At 36.1% G+C, this 15360-nt stretch overlaps 1 protein-coding gene across 2 annotated transcripts; it reads left to right on the forward strand.

The window, feature by feature from the left end:
- The first annotated feature begins 1749 nt into the window (after window positions 1–1749).
- LOC129899270 (serine/threonine protein phosphatase 2A 55 kDa regulatory subunit B beta isoform-like) lies at window positions 1750–15360 on the forward strand. 2 transcript variants are annotated; one of them, XM_055974170.1, is made up of 14 exons: window positions 1750–2361; window positions 9381–9484; window positions 9565–9663; window positions 10186–10305; window positions 10799–11005; window positions 11666–11757; window positions 11854–11972; window positions 12088–12211; window positions 12474–12597; window positions 13993–14061; window positions 14154–14245; window positions 14331–14405; window positions 14499–14566; window positions 14657–15360. In XM_055974170.1, exons 1-14 carry the CDS (start codon window positions 2256–2258, stop codon window positions 14791–14793), a joined length of 1536 nt encoding a protein of 511 aa, XP_055830145.1. In that variant the 5' UTR covers window positions 1750–2255; the 3' UTR covers window positions 14794–15360. The 2 variants fall into 2 exon arrangements, with proteins under 2 accessions (XP_055830145.1, XP_055830144.1); XM_055974169.1 differs by having other exon boundaries at window positions 1752–2361; window positions 14496–14566.

Here is a 15360-nt window from a genome sequence, read left to right on the forward strand (position 1 = left end):
TAATCCTAAAATGGTTAGAATATTTTTATCTTTATAAGGAAAAATAAAAGGCGAAGAAAAGAGAAAAGGATAAAATATAATAAAGAGATTTGTTGAAAAAACTTACATTGAACTACACATAATAATAATAATGGGAAAATTTATTATTAATTTCGAGAAACATGATAGACTCGTGTTTGATCTTCTTTCCTAAACCGAATGGCGTTTTTGTTTGAGTCTGCATATGACTCCAATGCAAGCCAAGGAGATGAAGGAAGCGGTCTCTAAGCACGAGCATGGATGCTTCAGCTAATTTGGTTGTGGCCAATGGATAATTAAAGTAATTAATTGATGTATGGATAAAAAGAGTAATTAATTAAGTGAAGATGGATATTTTGGAGGTACATACGTAAAATATTTAAATTATCATAAAATTGAACATTTAAATATACACATTATTTCACATGATATATCGCATGAGACGTACGTATTCTACGTAACATATCACGTGAAACACTTGCATCTCATAAGACAGATCACGTGAGACAAACTTAATTCACATGACAATTTACGTGAGATACACATATTATTACAATTTACAAACGAGAAAAAAAGTGGAGGAGGAGGAGATATCTTCAATTTTAAATAGTAAAATGTCACGAGCTTTGTGCATTCTTTATTTGTTTGGATTTTTGTGAAATCACATTATGCTTCATTTTGTAAATCACTTTTTGAGAAAAAAAGGAATCTTAAAAGCCCATATACGTTATGTGTTTAAGCTAACGAATTTTCTAGATGGTATCACTATTTCAAGAAAAGAGAATTTTAATAACAACATTTCTATTTTCATGTTTCTTTTTTCCTATAAAGGTTTTATATTTATATACCAGAGAACAAAGTTAAATATCAAAGTATTTCATAAAATAATTATACAAGAAACTAAAAATTATTTGATATTTTTTCTGCTCTTTCATTACATTATTAAACGAAAAAATTACACCATTTAATTTTTTCACTTTATATTTAAATTTATTTCACTATATTCGATCAATTATTATATATAGATACACACACGATCCATTAATGAGAACGAGCATTACCCATTTGCCCTCCTTAAAACTTTAATTAGTGAGAGGTTGATAAATAAATTTAAAAACTTAAATCAATAAGTACAAATAGCCTGTTTGGATTGATTTATTTTTAAGTAGTTTATAAGTTTTTTTTAAAAAATAAGTGCATGCCAATTTTTTTTTGACTTATAAACTGTTTTCAACTTATAAATTGTTTTTCATTTAAATAAACCCAACTATATATTGAGTCTTATTTTAAGCACAAAATGACTTTAAGTTGACCAATCAAACATTAAAAAAAAACTGAAAACATATTATAAGCAGCTTATAAGTCAATTCAAACGGCCTCAAAGTATCATTACATTATTGTCTTATTATAATGATATTTTTTTTTGAACTTTATTAATGTAAATAAACATATATAGTTTTTACAACTTTTTAAATATGTAATTAAAAGGGTCATGAGCCCTCTTTCAGTTAAAAAAAAAAGAAGAACTTTTTAAATATGTACAAATAATTTTTTTGTTAAGAATATATATGCCCAAATTAATATATGCAAAACATGTGTGTTTTAATAAGATTTACACTATATGATTATGATTAATTAAATATATTACATAAATTTACGAGTTAATTATGATAAGTTTGATACCTCTATCCTGTTGGACTTAATTTTTTTTCCAGAATTGATTCGCCACTGATGTTTCTTTTTTCTCTTTTGACTCGACGATGTAAGGTTAAAGCAGGGGTTATGCAAAAAATAGAAAGTAGAGAGAGAGAGCTTTAGAGAGAGAGAGAGAGAGAGAGAGAGCTTTAGAGAGAGAGAGAGAGAGAGAGAGAGAGAAGGGTGTTCACCGAAGGCTGAAAACGGTTTTGCTACCTCCAAATTCCCTTTGTTCTCTTTCTGAAATCCTCATCATCACCATTAGAGAGAAACAAGGGATACCGCTGTGAGAATCTCGTGTTCCAAGCCATGTGTCGTTATTCATACTTGTAATTTAGTTGATTTTTGAATCCAGCATTTTTCTATGAAGTTAAAGCGATCTCAACAGACGACGGAGTAGTCGATGAAGTGATTTATATCTTAATTCATTATTGTTGTTCACTCAATTGATTCTAGATTTCACAATTTTTGGATCCTCGCTTTTTCTGCTTCCTTCTCCTCCCTTGAGGGGCTGTTGATTTTTTTTTAATCGGTGAGAAAAGATGAACGGTGGTGATGTCACAGCTCCGGCGGGAACACCAGCTCATTTGGAGTGGAAATTCTCTCAGGTATTTGGTGAACGTACGGCCGGCGAAGAAGTTCAGGAAGGTAATAAATACTGCTTTGCTTACTATGGATCCACACTTATTTTTTGTGTCATTGTTTCTATTTAGGTTTTGCTAACAGTTTTCTATCTGCTAATTTGATGGTTAATTGCACAAATGATTAGTTCATTGTTGAAAGCAGAGAAAATCTGTTAGATTTCGATCACGGATTTGATGGAGTGATTTGCATGAGGAGTTTACTGGATATGAACAGTAATGTTTATGAACTGACCAAGTTCACTTTTTTAGCTAAAGTTCCATTTGTTTTCTTTCTAATTTTGGAGATCCTTGAACTTGTGTCTTGATGTCTCTCATGTTTGGCTGGTGAATCAGTACTTGTTATCGATTTAATGAAACTTTATTCAATTGCAAGGGTGGTCAATTGATGGTGCGGGTGATGTATTACCTTGCTGTTCAAGTGTATAGAGTTCGGATACTTCAATCTAAGTCATAAGAGCATAAATTGCTTGTTACAGTCCTGAATTTGCCACTCATGCATTTGCATGACAAGGTGGTTCCATATTTTGCTTTTAGGTATACTCTCCCCGTCCACCTGTATGAGTTTTGGGTGCATGTACCCTCTAGCTTAAGGTTGTTCAAGCTTTTATGATACAGTCAGTGACATCTTTTTAGCTCCTATAGTAAGTTTCTTGAGATTGCAGGGTGTGTTTCAATACCGTGGGCTACTTGCAGACCAATTTATACTGGCTGAGATGCCTAAATGGTCAAGGTAGACAAAACACCTTTCTTGAGTTTTGGAAAGATTGGAGATTGCCCATGGAGGTGTTGGCTTGAATCCAGCCAAGTGTTTAACAGCACATGAAAAATGGAGACTGTCCCAATGAGAAGACTTTGGTTCAAGATTGTTCTGCTATTAGAAGTTGATTAGAAGTTGTCCATTTCACATAGTTCCAAAGTTTTTCGATGAAAATTTATTCACCGTTGTTAGGCTTTCTGATAGTATTTTGTATCTGCTCAGTCTTTTTTTTTTGGTTTCGAGATGCTACATGAAGGGGAACCTTGGAGAATGGTAAAGTTATCTCTGTGTGACCTATAGGTCACGGGTCGAGCCGTGGAAGCAACTAGTAATGCTTGCATTAGGGTAGAATGGTAAAGTTATCTCTGTGTGACCTATAGGTCACGGGTTCGAGCCGTGGTAGCAACTAGTAATGCTTGCATTAGGGTAGACTGTCTACATTACACCCCTTGTGTGCGACCCTTTTCCGGACACTGCGTGAACACAGGTGCTTTGTCCACTGGGTTGCCCCTTTTTTCTTTTCTTATCGAGATGCTATGTCATTGGACTCTTGATAGGTGATAAAGTTGTTCATCGTGAATTTGATTGACAGCTCCCGGTCAAAAGTTCATATGCATCTGCCGAGTGTTCTAACCCTCTGCAGCTCCTACCCTTGTGCTTTAGCTTCCTCTTTTAGAACTATCCTGATTCTATTGCCCAAAGTTTTTTTCTTTCTTTGGGTTTAGTAGTGGGATTTTATTGATTGCACCAAGAAAGAGTTAGTATGTACATCAAACTACTTCTGATCCCCTTAATAAAGAAGGGATTCCATAAAGTCGTTAAAAGTATCTACATCGCACTCAATCCTGAGGTTACACCAAGAAATATATGTAATGCTCTAAATATAAGTGAGTGTATTGGTGAATATTTGTTTCAAAACACCTATTGTTTCTTTCCTTCTGTAATGACCAAAAAATGCAAAGAGGGATAGTGTTCCAAAAGTCTTTGAGATGCTTCTTCATTCTCTGCCTGTCCCAGCTATATACAGCCTCTTCCAGTGTTTCTGGACCCATTGCATCGATAACACATTAAGGAACAAGGTCCATGCCGCCCATGTGTATTGACTATACAAAAATAAAAAGATGAGAGGGAGATCCATTGTTGGCTTCACATAAAAAAAGCACCTACTGCATAGCTGAAAACCTCTTTTTGTAAATTGTCCTGTGTTAGGAACGCTTCCTGTACAGCCAGCCAGCCAGCCAAAGCAAGGTGCTCTTGGTAGTTCTTTTGTCTTCCTCACTGCTTTCCATGTCCATATCTCCTGCCCATGGAGATTTTAGCTGGTTATAGCAAGATTTTATGAGCTTTCTTTTTCTGTCCTCTGTCTGTGCTAGAGAATCAGGAAACTGGCCTTATTCAGACTCCTTCTAGTCTGGATAACAGCTGCACGAAGTTCTCTACTTCCCAATTGTAGAACTTTCTCCTCAAGCCAAATTTCAACCTTCGTTACTCCAGCATTCAGCAATTGTTGCATCTTGCTTCAGCAGCAACAACAACAACAACGACCCAGTGAAATCCCACAACGTGGGGTCTGGGGAGGGTAAAGTGTACGCAGACCTGACTCCTACCAAGGTAGGACGGCTGTTTCCGAAAGACCCTCGGCTCAGTAAAATAAAAAAAGAAGTCAGATAAGAATAAGAAGTTCAAAGCAATATGGAAAAGCAAGTAACAAAAGCAGCCCAGATAGGACAGAGCAATCAAGATGCAGAAAGTAATGAAAGTAATAAATAAAAGGAAATTATAGTGCGCTAGAACGCCTACTAATAAGGAAAAATAGCGAGACTACGAACTAGCCTTCTACCCTAATGTGGGTCCTCCACACTCTCCTATCTAAGGTCATGTCCTCGGCAAGTTGTAACTGCGCCATGTCCTGTCTAAGCATCTTGCTTCAGCATCATACTAAAATTTCAGGGAATTTCTGTTTCAGGGGATATTAAGTCCAACCAAGGATCCAGCCAGATTCTGGGTTTTAAGTTATCTCCTAAACAATAAATCATTGATGATCTAACATTCGCCGTATGCTCCATTTGTTTGTTTAGTTATTGCTGAAACGTTTATTTATGTCGGAGAAGTATATTTTGTGACCTTTGGTATAGCTTAGTTCATTGTGCCAGTTAAATAATTACTGAAGTACCTAGCAGGTAAAAACATAAAAGGTGGAAGTATTAGGAAGTTGATTAACTGGTAGCTTTTTCATAATTTTCACAGTGTGGGCCGAAATGCAACTCCTACAGAAGTTAAATCCAGATTAGAATTCTCTTTCTGACTTTATTCAGCCATTAGGGTTCCTTTTTTGTAGAACATGGATTGTCGTTGAAGGAAGTCGTTTCCCCTCAATAGAAACCACACTCAAGCTCCTTATTGTCGTGCCTTTTTGGCTTGGACAATTTCGCTTCATTCCTCATGGCTTATTGGTCAAGCATGCAGAATGTGCACAGTGGAAGAAAAGAGGCACTGACTGATATACTGTTGATCATTGAAGATTGCCGAAGAGTGCCTAAAAACAACACTTGTAGTTGCAGAAGTCCTTGTTCATGGAGCTAGTTTGCTTGTCTCATGGCGGTCTTCTCTACAGTATTGGATGCCAACAAACTTCTTTTATGTTGCAAGGCTCCGTGGAAATCCATGGTGGCACCAAATTCACTATGTTTCTTGACAGTTATGCCATGTTTGAATAGAAGAGTTGCATTCCATCAACTATAATTCTCTTTGAAGAAAGTACTTTGAGATTTTATTGCGTGGTGAAAGTAACTTATCTCTTTCTTTTGTATTTTTGTCTGGCTCTAGCATTGTTGAGATTTTGATTTTACCCCTTCTTCCAGTGTTATTAAAAGTGAAAGTGCAAAGAAGCAACAAGTTACGTTGAGCTTGAAGCAGAATGCGAGAAGTGAAACACACTTTTTTGAACTGAAGTGCACAAGTTGTGAAAAATTTTAAAATTACCAAAATATGAATTTAGTACTATAATAATCAAATTAGAATTATCAAATGCTTATTTTAGCATTCTTTACGTCGATATTAATATAACTCCTCAAAGTTGAGATTCGAATAATCAACCGATCCTCAATAAATCACTTTGCGCACACTTCTCTAAAGCGCGTGGCTTCACTCATGAAGAGATAACCCCGTCGCTTCTCATTGTTTCGTCACTTTAAGCAGCAAAGTGATGACATTTAATAACCTTCCTTCTTCAATAGTTGTGTTAATAATTCATGCAAATGTTTATCATTTCTTTACTAGAATAAGCTCATTATTTCAGAGCTTTCTTTGCATGGTATTTGAGTGAGTTCATTTAGTGTAGGCTTTATATAGTTACCTCTAAAAGAAATTGTAGGCTTTGGACAATTCTCAACAATGCTGCTCTTATCCTGATGTTGAAGCGTAATGATTATACGTTTGAAATGCATTGTATGAGAGACACCTTATGTTCTTGAACCAATGACCATCTTTTGGCTAACCTAGCCTCATCTTTCCCTTCAAAACTGTGAATGATACTTTCATATCACACGCCTTCTTAGTGATAAAAGAAAGAAGAATCCATCTTCTTTCTTTTTTGATTACCTTCCTAGCGTGTGGATAAGATCGAATCCCTTTGATTTCTCAAGAGGCTTATGATCCTTATCTTCTCGAGGAATCCTTTAATATTTTCGACCTTGGTTTCGTAGGAGCAAGTCAGAAAGATTGAGAAATATAACCACATGGTTTAATTTGCTCTCAGTATCCACGAGATGATCATCTTAGGGTGATCATTATGTCGATGGATGTTCTTGTTACACTCGTAGTTTTTGAAGGATGCGAGCCAATTATGTAGCATCTACATTGAGAATTCAAGTATATTAATCTAACTCCTCAAAGTTGAGATTCGAATAATCAACTAATTCTCATTAAATCACTTTGGGTTTGTTATTTGAAGCGCGTACTTCTCTAAAGCGTGTGGCTTCACAAATAAAGCAATAACTCCCTCACTTTGCATCGTTTCATCGCTTTAAGCATCAATGTGATGGCATTTAATAACACTTCCTTCTTATAGTTGTGTTAATAGATTCATGCAAATGTTCATCATTTCTTAACAAGGATAAGCTTGTCATTTCAGAGCTTTCTTTGCATGGTATTTGAGTGAGTTCATTTAATGTGGCTTGTATAGTAACCTATAAAAGAAACTGTAGGCTTTGGACAATTCTCAACAATGTTGCACTTATCTTAATGTTGAAGCGTAATGGTCATACATTTGAAATGCATTGTATGAGGGACACCTTATGTTCTTGATTAGATAACCATCTTTCAGTTAACCTAGCCTCCTCCTTCCATTCAAAACCGTGCATAAGACTTTCCTCTCACACAACTCCTAAGTGATAAAAAGAAAGAAGAAATTCATTTTCTTTCTTGTTTGATTACCTTCCTAGCGTATGTGGAAGACCAAATCCATTTGTTTTCTAAAAAGGATTACTAACCCTTAACTTTTTAAGGAATGCTTCATCAAATCCTTCACCATTTTTCAACCTTTTCGACCTTGGTTTCGTAGGAGCAAGTTAGAAAGATTGAGAAATATAACCATATGATTTAATATGCTCTTAATAACCACACAATGATCATCTTAGGGTGATCATTATGTTGACGATTGCTCTTAGGATGAGAACCAACTATGTAACATCTATATCAAGAATTTAAGTATATTAATCTAATTCCTCAAAATTGAGATAGAATAATCAATTGATTCTCAGTAAATCACTCTGCGCACGTTGTTTGAAGCGCACACTTTTCTAAAGCGCGCGGCTTCACTCATGAAGGGATAACCCCCTCGCTTCACATAGTTTCGTCGCTTTAAGCAGCAAAATGATGTCATTTAATAACACTTCCTACTTCAACAATTGTGTTAATAGATTCATGCAAATGTTCATCATTTCTTTATAAGGATAAGCTCGTCATTTCGGAGCTTTCTTTGCATGGCATTTGAGTGAGTTCATTTTGTGTAGGCTTTGTATAGTTACGTATAAAAGAAAACCTAGTCTTTGGACAATTCTAAACAATACTACACTTATCTTGATGTTGAAGCGTACTGATCATAATTCATATGTTTGAAATGCCTTATATGACAGGACACCATACATTCTTGAACCGATAACCATCTTCTGGCTAACCTAGCCTCCTCCTTCCGCTCCAAACCGTACATGGGATTTTCACCTCACACAACTCCTAAGTGATAAAAGAAAGGACCCATTTTTTTATTTTTTTGGATTACCTTCCTAGCGTATGTATAAGGCCGAATATGTTTGATTTCTAAAGAGGATTACTATAAATCCTTCATCAGTCATCCCCAATTTTTTCAATCTGTTTGACCTTGGTTTCGTAGGAGTAAGTTTGAAAGATTAAAAAATTATAACCATATGATTTGACTCGCTTTCAATATCCAAAAGATGATCATTATGTTGATGGATGCTCTTGTTACACTCGTAGTGTCTGAAGGATGAGAACCAACTATGTAACATTTTTATCGATAATTCAAGTACTTGACTACAAAGGTGGATCCAATATATAAAATTTATGGGTTCCTTACGATCTCTAATACAAAAAACACATTATTATAAGTGAGGTTCCATTTCTTCCATTGGACCAAGAGTTTACTTTGCTATAGGGTTCCCGACAAATAGTTTTTATATATTTAATGGATTTCTCAATATAAATATAGGGTTTACGCAAAAGCTACCCGATACCCTAGATCCCACCTGCGTGACTAGTGAATCTGCTGCCAATAACACTCTGTGTTGCGGAATTTTTTTCATGGTTGCATTCATCTGAGTTCATTAAATATAGGATTTTATGTTTAGGATAATGCAGCATTTATGCGGCTATGGCAATATTCAGGTGAATAGAAAGAGACAGAGAGATGTCTCTCAATATTTTGCATGGATTTCTCTTGATATTACCGGCTTGTTCTTTGGAGCATAGTTTGACTAGTAGTTTTAGGCATTTCGTGTTACCCAGAGGTAGTTGCTGATAGTTTACTGTCAGACTTTTGCACACAGATGAACCTTTCTGGGAAACAACCAAACTGTCAGATCAAATATTACATAATGGATTTGATGTCATGTAATAATGCTGCTAATTCTTTCTGCAGTTGCATAACTTTCTCAAATAGTGGGACAATATTTTACTATGCTAATGGTGCTTAGAAAATTTTGACACTCCTTTTGAGTCTCATGATTTGTTTTCTGTTTCTGTTATTGCAGTTGATGTTATCTCAGCTATTGAGTTTGATAGAACTGGCGACCATCTTGCCACCGGGGATCGAGGGGGTAGGGTGGTATTATTTGAAAGAACCGATACGAAGGAGGTTGTTTCTTCAACCTTGTAGTTATTCAGATTTGGAGGTTCTTTTAATTGATCAGGTCTTTTCCTTGCACTTTTGTTTAGCATGCTGGAAGCCGAAGAGAATTAGAGAGAATGGATTATCCAGTTGCTCGGCATCCCGAATTCCGCTACAAGACAGAGTTTCAAAGCCATGAGCCTGAGGTATGTGACTCATCTCTGTTCCTAACCACCTTTCCTGCTGGATTTTTCCCTTAGGAACTCTTGTATCGTGTACTTGTCTGACAAACAATATTTAAAAGAGCTTCAGGAAAATTTTACCTTAATGTTCCTGTGTCCTAGAAAGAGCTGGATATTTTAGCCACCACTTTCCTGTATCAATGGTGGATTACTGCCCTTCTTTTTAATAATTGTGGTGTCCAGACCAGCTTGCACGCATCTTGACTAATTCCACGGGATACTTTCTACCTCCCACCAGCACATGCAACCGGGTAACTCTGTCAAGGCTTAGAGAAATGTGAAGAAATCACCTAGCATTTTTGCGAATGCTGAAATTTGAACCTCAGACCTCATGGTTTTTAACCCACATCATTGACCACTACGCCACACCTTTGGGTGCAAGTAGATTACCGCTTTTTAACTGCTAGTTTTCATTCTTCATCTGCTCTTATTTCCTCATTTTGCCGATTCAAGTAGAACTCTAATTTCCTCTTCTGCATCATTCAGTTTGATTATTTGAAGAGTTTGGAGATTGAAGAGAAGATCAATAAGATCCGGTGGTGCCAAATGGCTAATGGTGCCCTCTTTCTTTTGTCTACTAATGACAAAACTATAAAGTTCTGGAAGGTAAGGTAGCTCATTTGATTTGCTACTCCACAATCCTCAGTGGTAGTAAATGTAGCATAGGTGTTTGATTACCCCTATCAAGTAAAATGAAAATGTATTGTGTTCCTTATTTAACTTTCCCACAGTACTGTTGGATGGGGGAGTGATATTAATAGTAATTTCAAGTGTGTAGTCTGACATGTCTTCATCTTCAAATTCATGCTAGTTTTAGAAAGTTGTATTAGGAAGAGGTAGAGAAAGTTATGTGGTGGGATGCCTGGGAAAAATAATAGTTGGTTGAACGCTTTGGAGAAATTGTCTTTTGTAGGGCGTATTGTTTCTTTGTAGTTGTACATCAGCTTTGAATAAAACCCGTCTTCCATTCGTGTGGACTGCATATTAGTTGAGATGCACATTTTTTGACAAGCTACTGTTGAAGCACCTAGTTCTTCTTGTGACTATCTATATTTGAGGCTTCCTATCAACATGCTAATTTGTTTCCTGAATTTTTCAGGTCCAAGAGAAGAAAGTTAAGAAAATATCTGACCTAAATATTGACCCTTCCAGAGGTGTTGCAAATGGCAGCATGCTCAGTTCAAGCATTTCTTCCAGTCAAAAACAGTATCTTGCAAATGGGTGCTACACAGTTGGATCTTCTGAATGTTTAAGCAATGATATGTCGTTTCCAACTGGGGGTCTTCCTGCATTACGCTTACCTGTGGTAATTGGACTCGAGCTATATATGCAACTGCCTATCTTGTACTACGTGTGGCGTCAAGTTTTTCTATGTGCATTGGTTTTTGTAACCTCTCCAAGTATGTACATTGGTTCTCTTAAGTATGTCCAGCATTACCTTTAAAAACAGCAACTTCCATCGATATAAAGTTGCATATAATTGTCCGAAAGAAAATACTTTAGAGAGAATAATATTTCACGAATTATTATTTAAGCTCAACTCGTATATGATACTCCTTACTTTGGTTTATTTGGAGAATATGTTTTGACGACTGTGCATACTATTCCGTAACATCTGTTAAGGTGTATCAATTTGGTTAATTTGTTCATCCATGTTGTGGTGTTCACATTTTAGTATATTACAAATTGCTCCTTTTAATATTTATTGATTATGCGTACAAGCTAGCATACATATGTACATGTGTATATGTGCTTGCATGGCAGCACATAGGTGTGTATATCCTCTTCTCAGGCCGGATAACTGAGAACCCATATGCCTTTGTTCTCCCTTGATATTTTCCGCATTGCTGTAGGGATTTTCATGGGGCTTTAGTTCATGTTCGCTCTGACAAATGCTGATTGTTGAATTTTTCTCTCTTTATTATTCATTCATCTGCATCTAAGAGCTTTGGAATCTGAATTGCAGGTTACTAGCAGTGAGACCAGCCTTGCTGCTAGATGTAGAAGAGTGTATGCCCATGCACATGACTATCATATCAATTCTATTTCAAATAACTGGTGAAGATCCATGCTACATTAAAATATAATTTACAATGTCTCTTCTATTTGTGAGAACTTAATATTAATTTTTGTTCATTTCCTTCTTCCACCTAGTGATGGGGAAACATTTATATCAGCTGATGATCTCCGTATAAACCTTTGGAACTTGCAAATAAGCAATCAAAGTTTCAATATTGTTGATGTCAAGCCAACAAATATGGAAGATCTAACTGGTGAGTTTTTGATATGTCGATCTCGACTTCTATTTTGAGGTCAATTCATGATAGTTTTATTAGCTTATTTTGTTTCAATGAATGCTCCAATGTGCTTAGATGTTTGTCATTGCAGAGGTGATAACTTCAGCTGAATTTCACCCTACTCACTGTAACATATTGGCTTATAGTAGTTCAAGAGGATCAATACGTTTGGTAGATATGCGGCAGTCAGCATTGTGCGACTCGCACTCTAAGTTGTAAGCATCACATTTACTTAACTTGTAGTCCTTTGCTGATGAGTATTTCTCTTCTTTTTCTTATCTTCTAAAACAAAACAAGATATCACCTGCAAAAAAATATTCTGGAAGAGAGCTAAGTTCTTACCAGTATAAGGGGTCCTGGAAAATGATATTCTTCAAGTTGAGAGATACTTATTTTAAAATTACTTTCTCATAGCTTTTATAAGTTGAAATGTTGGTGCTTTTATAAGTTGAAATGTTGGTTTTCTCCTATACGCAGGTTTGAGGAACAGGAAAGTCCTGGCTCAAGATCCTTTTTTACCGAGATAATTGCTTCAATTTCAGATATAAAATTTGCAAAGACTGGAAGATACATACTCAGTCGTGACTATATGACCCTGAAGGTTGGTCTTTCACTCTTTTCTCTAGGAATAAACCTTTTCAGTTGACTTATATGACAGATGTGCAATGCTGCATATGATATTCTTGACTCTCTAAGTACTGTCTGATATGTAAAAAAGTAAGGAAAACAGACTTCTCAGAAGGTAATATGACTGTGGTCCATGGGCAAAGTCCATTACATCTCTAGGTCACATTCCTGGTAATTGGTTTAGGAACATGTTTAATGAATGATCTGCGGCAAATTCTTCACTGCTGGAGTGTGATCTAATTTTCTACTATACCAACTTATTCCCGAAAAAGGCACATCGATAAACATTTATAGTGCAATTAGATTCCTTGATGAACTATTTAGTTAGAAGACTTTCTGGGATTTTTGGAAGATGGAGCTATGTCCACGTATGTGGTGCTTTTCTTATCTTCTCTGTTCAATTTTTGCAGTGTTGTTTCACAAAATGGTACCAAACGGGTACTGCAAAACTTTCAAGATTTTACTCTCTAAAAAGTTCAAAAAAGTTATACCTTTTGCATATAATTTTTGGTTTCATCACTAAATAAAATCCCAAGACATCCATCTTCAAGTTTTATAGCCAATAGTACCTCTGAGACCCCTTCAGAGCATTTTCTGTTCTTTTCTTTTCATAGCTACCACATAATGCATAGATGAGCTGTCTAGGAAAATGCCTTGACATTCTTCATTATGAACTAGAGAGCCTCTCCAATTGCAAAATAGTTACTCGCAGTTCTTTTCATTGCCTGATGGAAAGGTCGTGTTCATCAGTTCATTAGTCACATCAGATTTAAAAACAAATAATTGACAGATTCTTCAATCCTTCCACCCATGAATCGCTTATTTCAACACATTTCTCCCCTTCTCTTATCATTGTTATCTGTAATTGATTGGCATGCTTCTTTAATCCTCGTGTTTCATGTGGAAAACTTTTGCAATTGAGTTTTTTTCCGCTAAGTCTCATCTTTCAAAAAGCTTAATTACATACAAAACATCATAGTTTCATTAGGTTAAGCTTCATTTGCATCTTATGTTCGTGTGTATGAAAAAGCTTTTTTGAACTTAAAAGTGCAGTTTCTTCATGTTTTTTCTCTGCTTTTGTATTACTGGCAAGAATGTGCATATGTCACACCATAAGGGTAACTATTATATTCAAGTTTCTGCTAGATCTCTACTTTCTCTTAGCTTTAGGTTAGGTGGACCTACTGGTCAATTTTTTCCTTTTAAGGAAAGAAAGAATGAGAAGAAGTGAGGGGTATAGACGCTGGTCTTCAGTTTGAATTTGCTGCTCTCTCTACACTTATTTCTTTTTGCCTGACTAGGTGATTCTAACCTAATTATGTGTAAGAAAGATTGTTCCTTTGTTACTGAAACTTACCTTACCTTGCAGCTATGGGATATAAACATGGATTCTGGTCCAGTTTCAACTTTTCAGGTTCATGAACATTTGAGACCAAAGGTGAATTGTTTTCTCTCAAAATTAGGTGCTTGTGCTTGGTTAGTTTCTCATTTGTGTCAGCTGATTAATAATTTTATTGTATTGCTATGCAGCTATGTGATTTATATGAGAATGATTCTATCTTTGATAAATTTGAGTGTTGCCTTAGTGGTGACGGTTCAAGAGTAGCAACTGGATCTTATAGGTGTGTAGACTTCTTTTTCGTTCTTTCTATTTGTTTCTCCACCAATGTGATTTATTTTTTCTACAAAAAATTTCTACTATTTCAGCAATCTTTTTCGCGTGTTTGGTTGTGCTGCGGGAAGCACGGAAGCAACTACATTAGAAGCGAGCAAAAACCCCAGGTAACTGTATTAAAAGTTTTTCAGCATGTAAATTTATATGGACATGTCGTAATCTCATAGCTTTTGGTGCCGTTGATTATTCTCCTTTAGAAGACAAGTCCAGACCCCTTCGAGGCCTTCCAGGTCCTTGGGCAGCAGTATAACACGTGTTGTCAGGAGAGGTATGCTTTTCTAAATACAAGGATATAGTTTCTTCCTATATCTGAGTATGCTCGTTATCTATGTAGCTGAATCTTTATGATGCATTCCAGGGTCAGAAAGTCCCGGGGCTGATGCTAACGGAAACTCACATGATTTCACAACCAAACTGCTCCACCTTACATGGCATCCAACTGAAAATTCAATTGCATGTGCTGCTGCAAACAGCTTGTACATGTATTATGCGTAAGTCATGACAGGAGGAATTGGGTTCTCTTGGGTTGTGTTTCTTGGAGTGCTTTTCCGGAAGGCTTCTTTTCAAACCAACTCGAGGTTCTACCATTTCTCACTTGCAGAATCCATGCCGACGTATATTACATGCTCTTAAGTTAGGGTCAGAAATGGCTCAAACAATGGACAATTTAGCAACTTCCTTGTCAACAACCCGGCGTTCTTGTTCTCTTCTTACCATATTCTCCTTCACCCTTCTCAAGATCTCCGATGTATCGGGTTAACATCAGGAGAGATGTCTTTATAGTTCGCCCTCAAGCAAAACTGTTAGATGTGCAGAAATTGTCACTAGATGTAAGGTAAATGCAGTTATACTTTAAATCTTGCTGGAAAAGACCTGCTGGCTTAACTTTATTGGGTAGAATTATTTTTTGTAGGATAATTTGATGTTTTTTTTTTTTTTTTTTTTTGCAATAGATTATCGAACTAAAGTAGCTTTGTTTTTCTCTCCTGTAAAAGTTTAGGGGCGCTGGTATTTTTTTACCTGCATTTTATCTGCTTTGGTAAAGTAAAAGTTGCACTGCCA

The sequence above is a fragment of the Solanum dulcamara genome, chromosome 8 (genome assembly GCF_947179165.1).
Source record: "Solanum dulcamara chromosome 8, daSolDulc1.2, whole genome shotgun sequence".
Classification (NCBI taxonomy): domain Eukaryota; kingdom Viridiplantae; phylum Streptophyta; class Magnoliopsida; order Solanales; family Solanaceae; genus Solanum; species Solanum dulcamara.

Excerpts from the sequence above, each read along its gene's own strand:
- LOC129899270 (XM_055974169.1), top strand. The coding sequence starts at position 2,256 with ATGAACGGTGGTGATGTCACAGCTCCGGCGGGAACACCAGCTCATTTG. Across the intron at positions 11,758-11,853 it reads AATTCTATTTCAAATAACTG|TGATGGGGAAACATTTATAT; the intron begins GTGAAGATCCAT and ends TCTTCCACCTAG. Across the intron at positions 14,567-14,656 it reads AACACGTGTTGTCAGGAGAG|GGTCAGAAAGTCCCGGGGCT; the intron begins GTATGCTTTTCT and ends GATGCATTCCAG.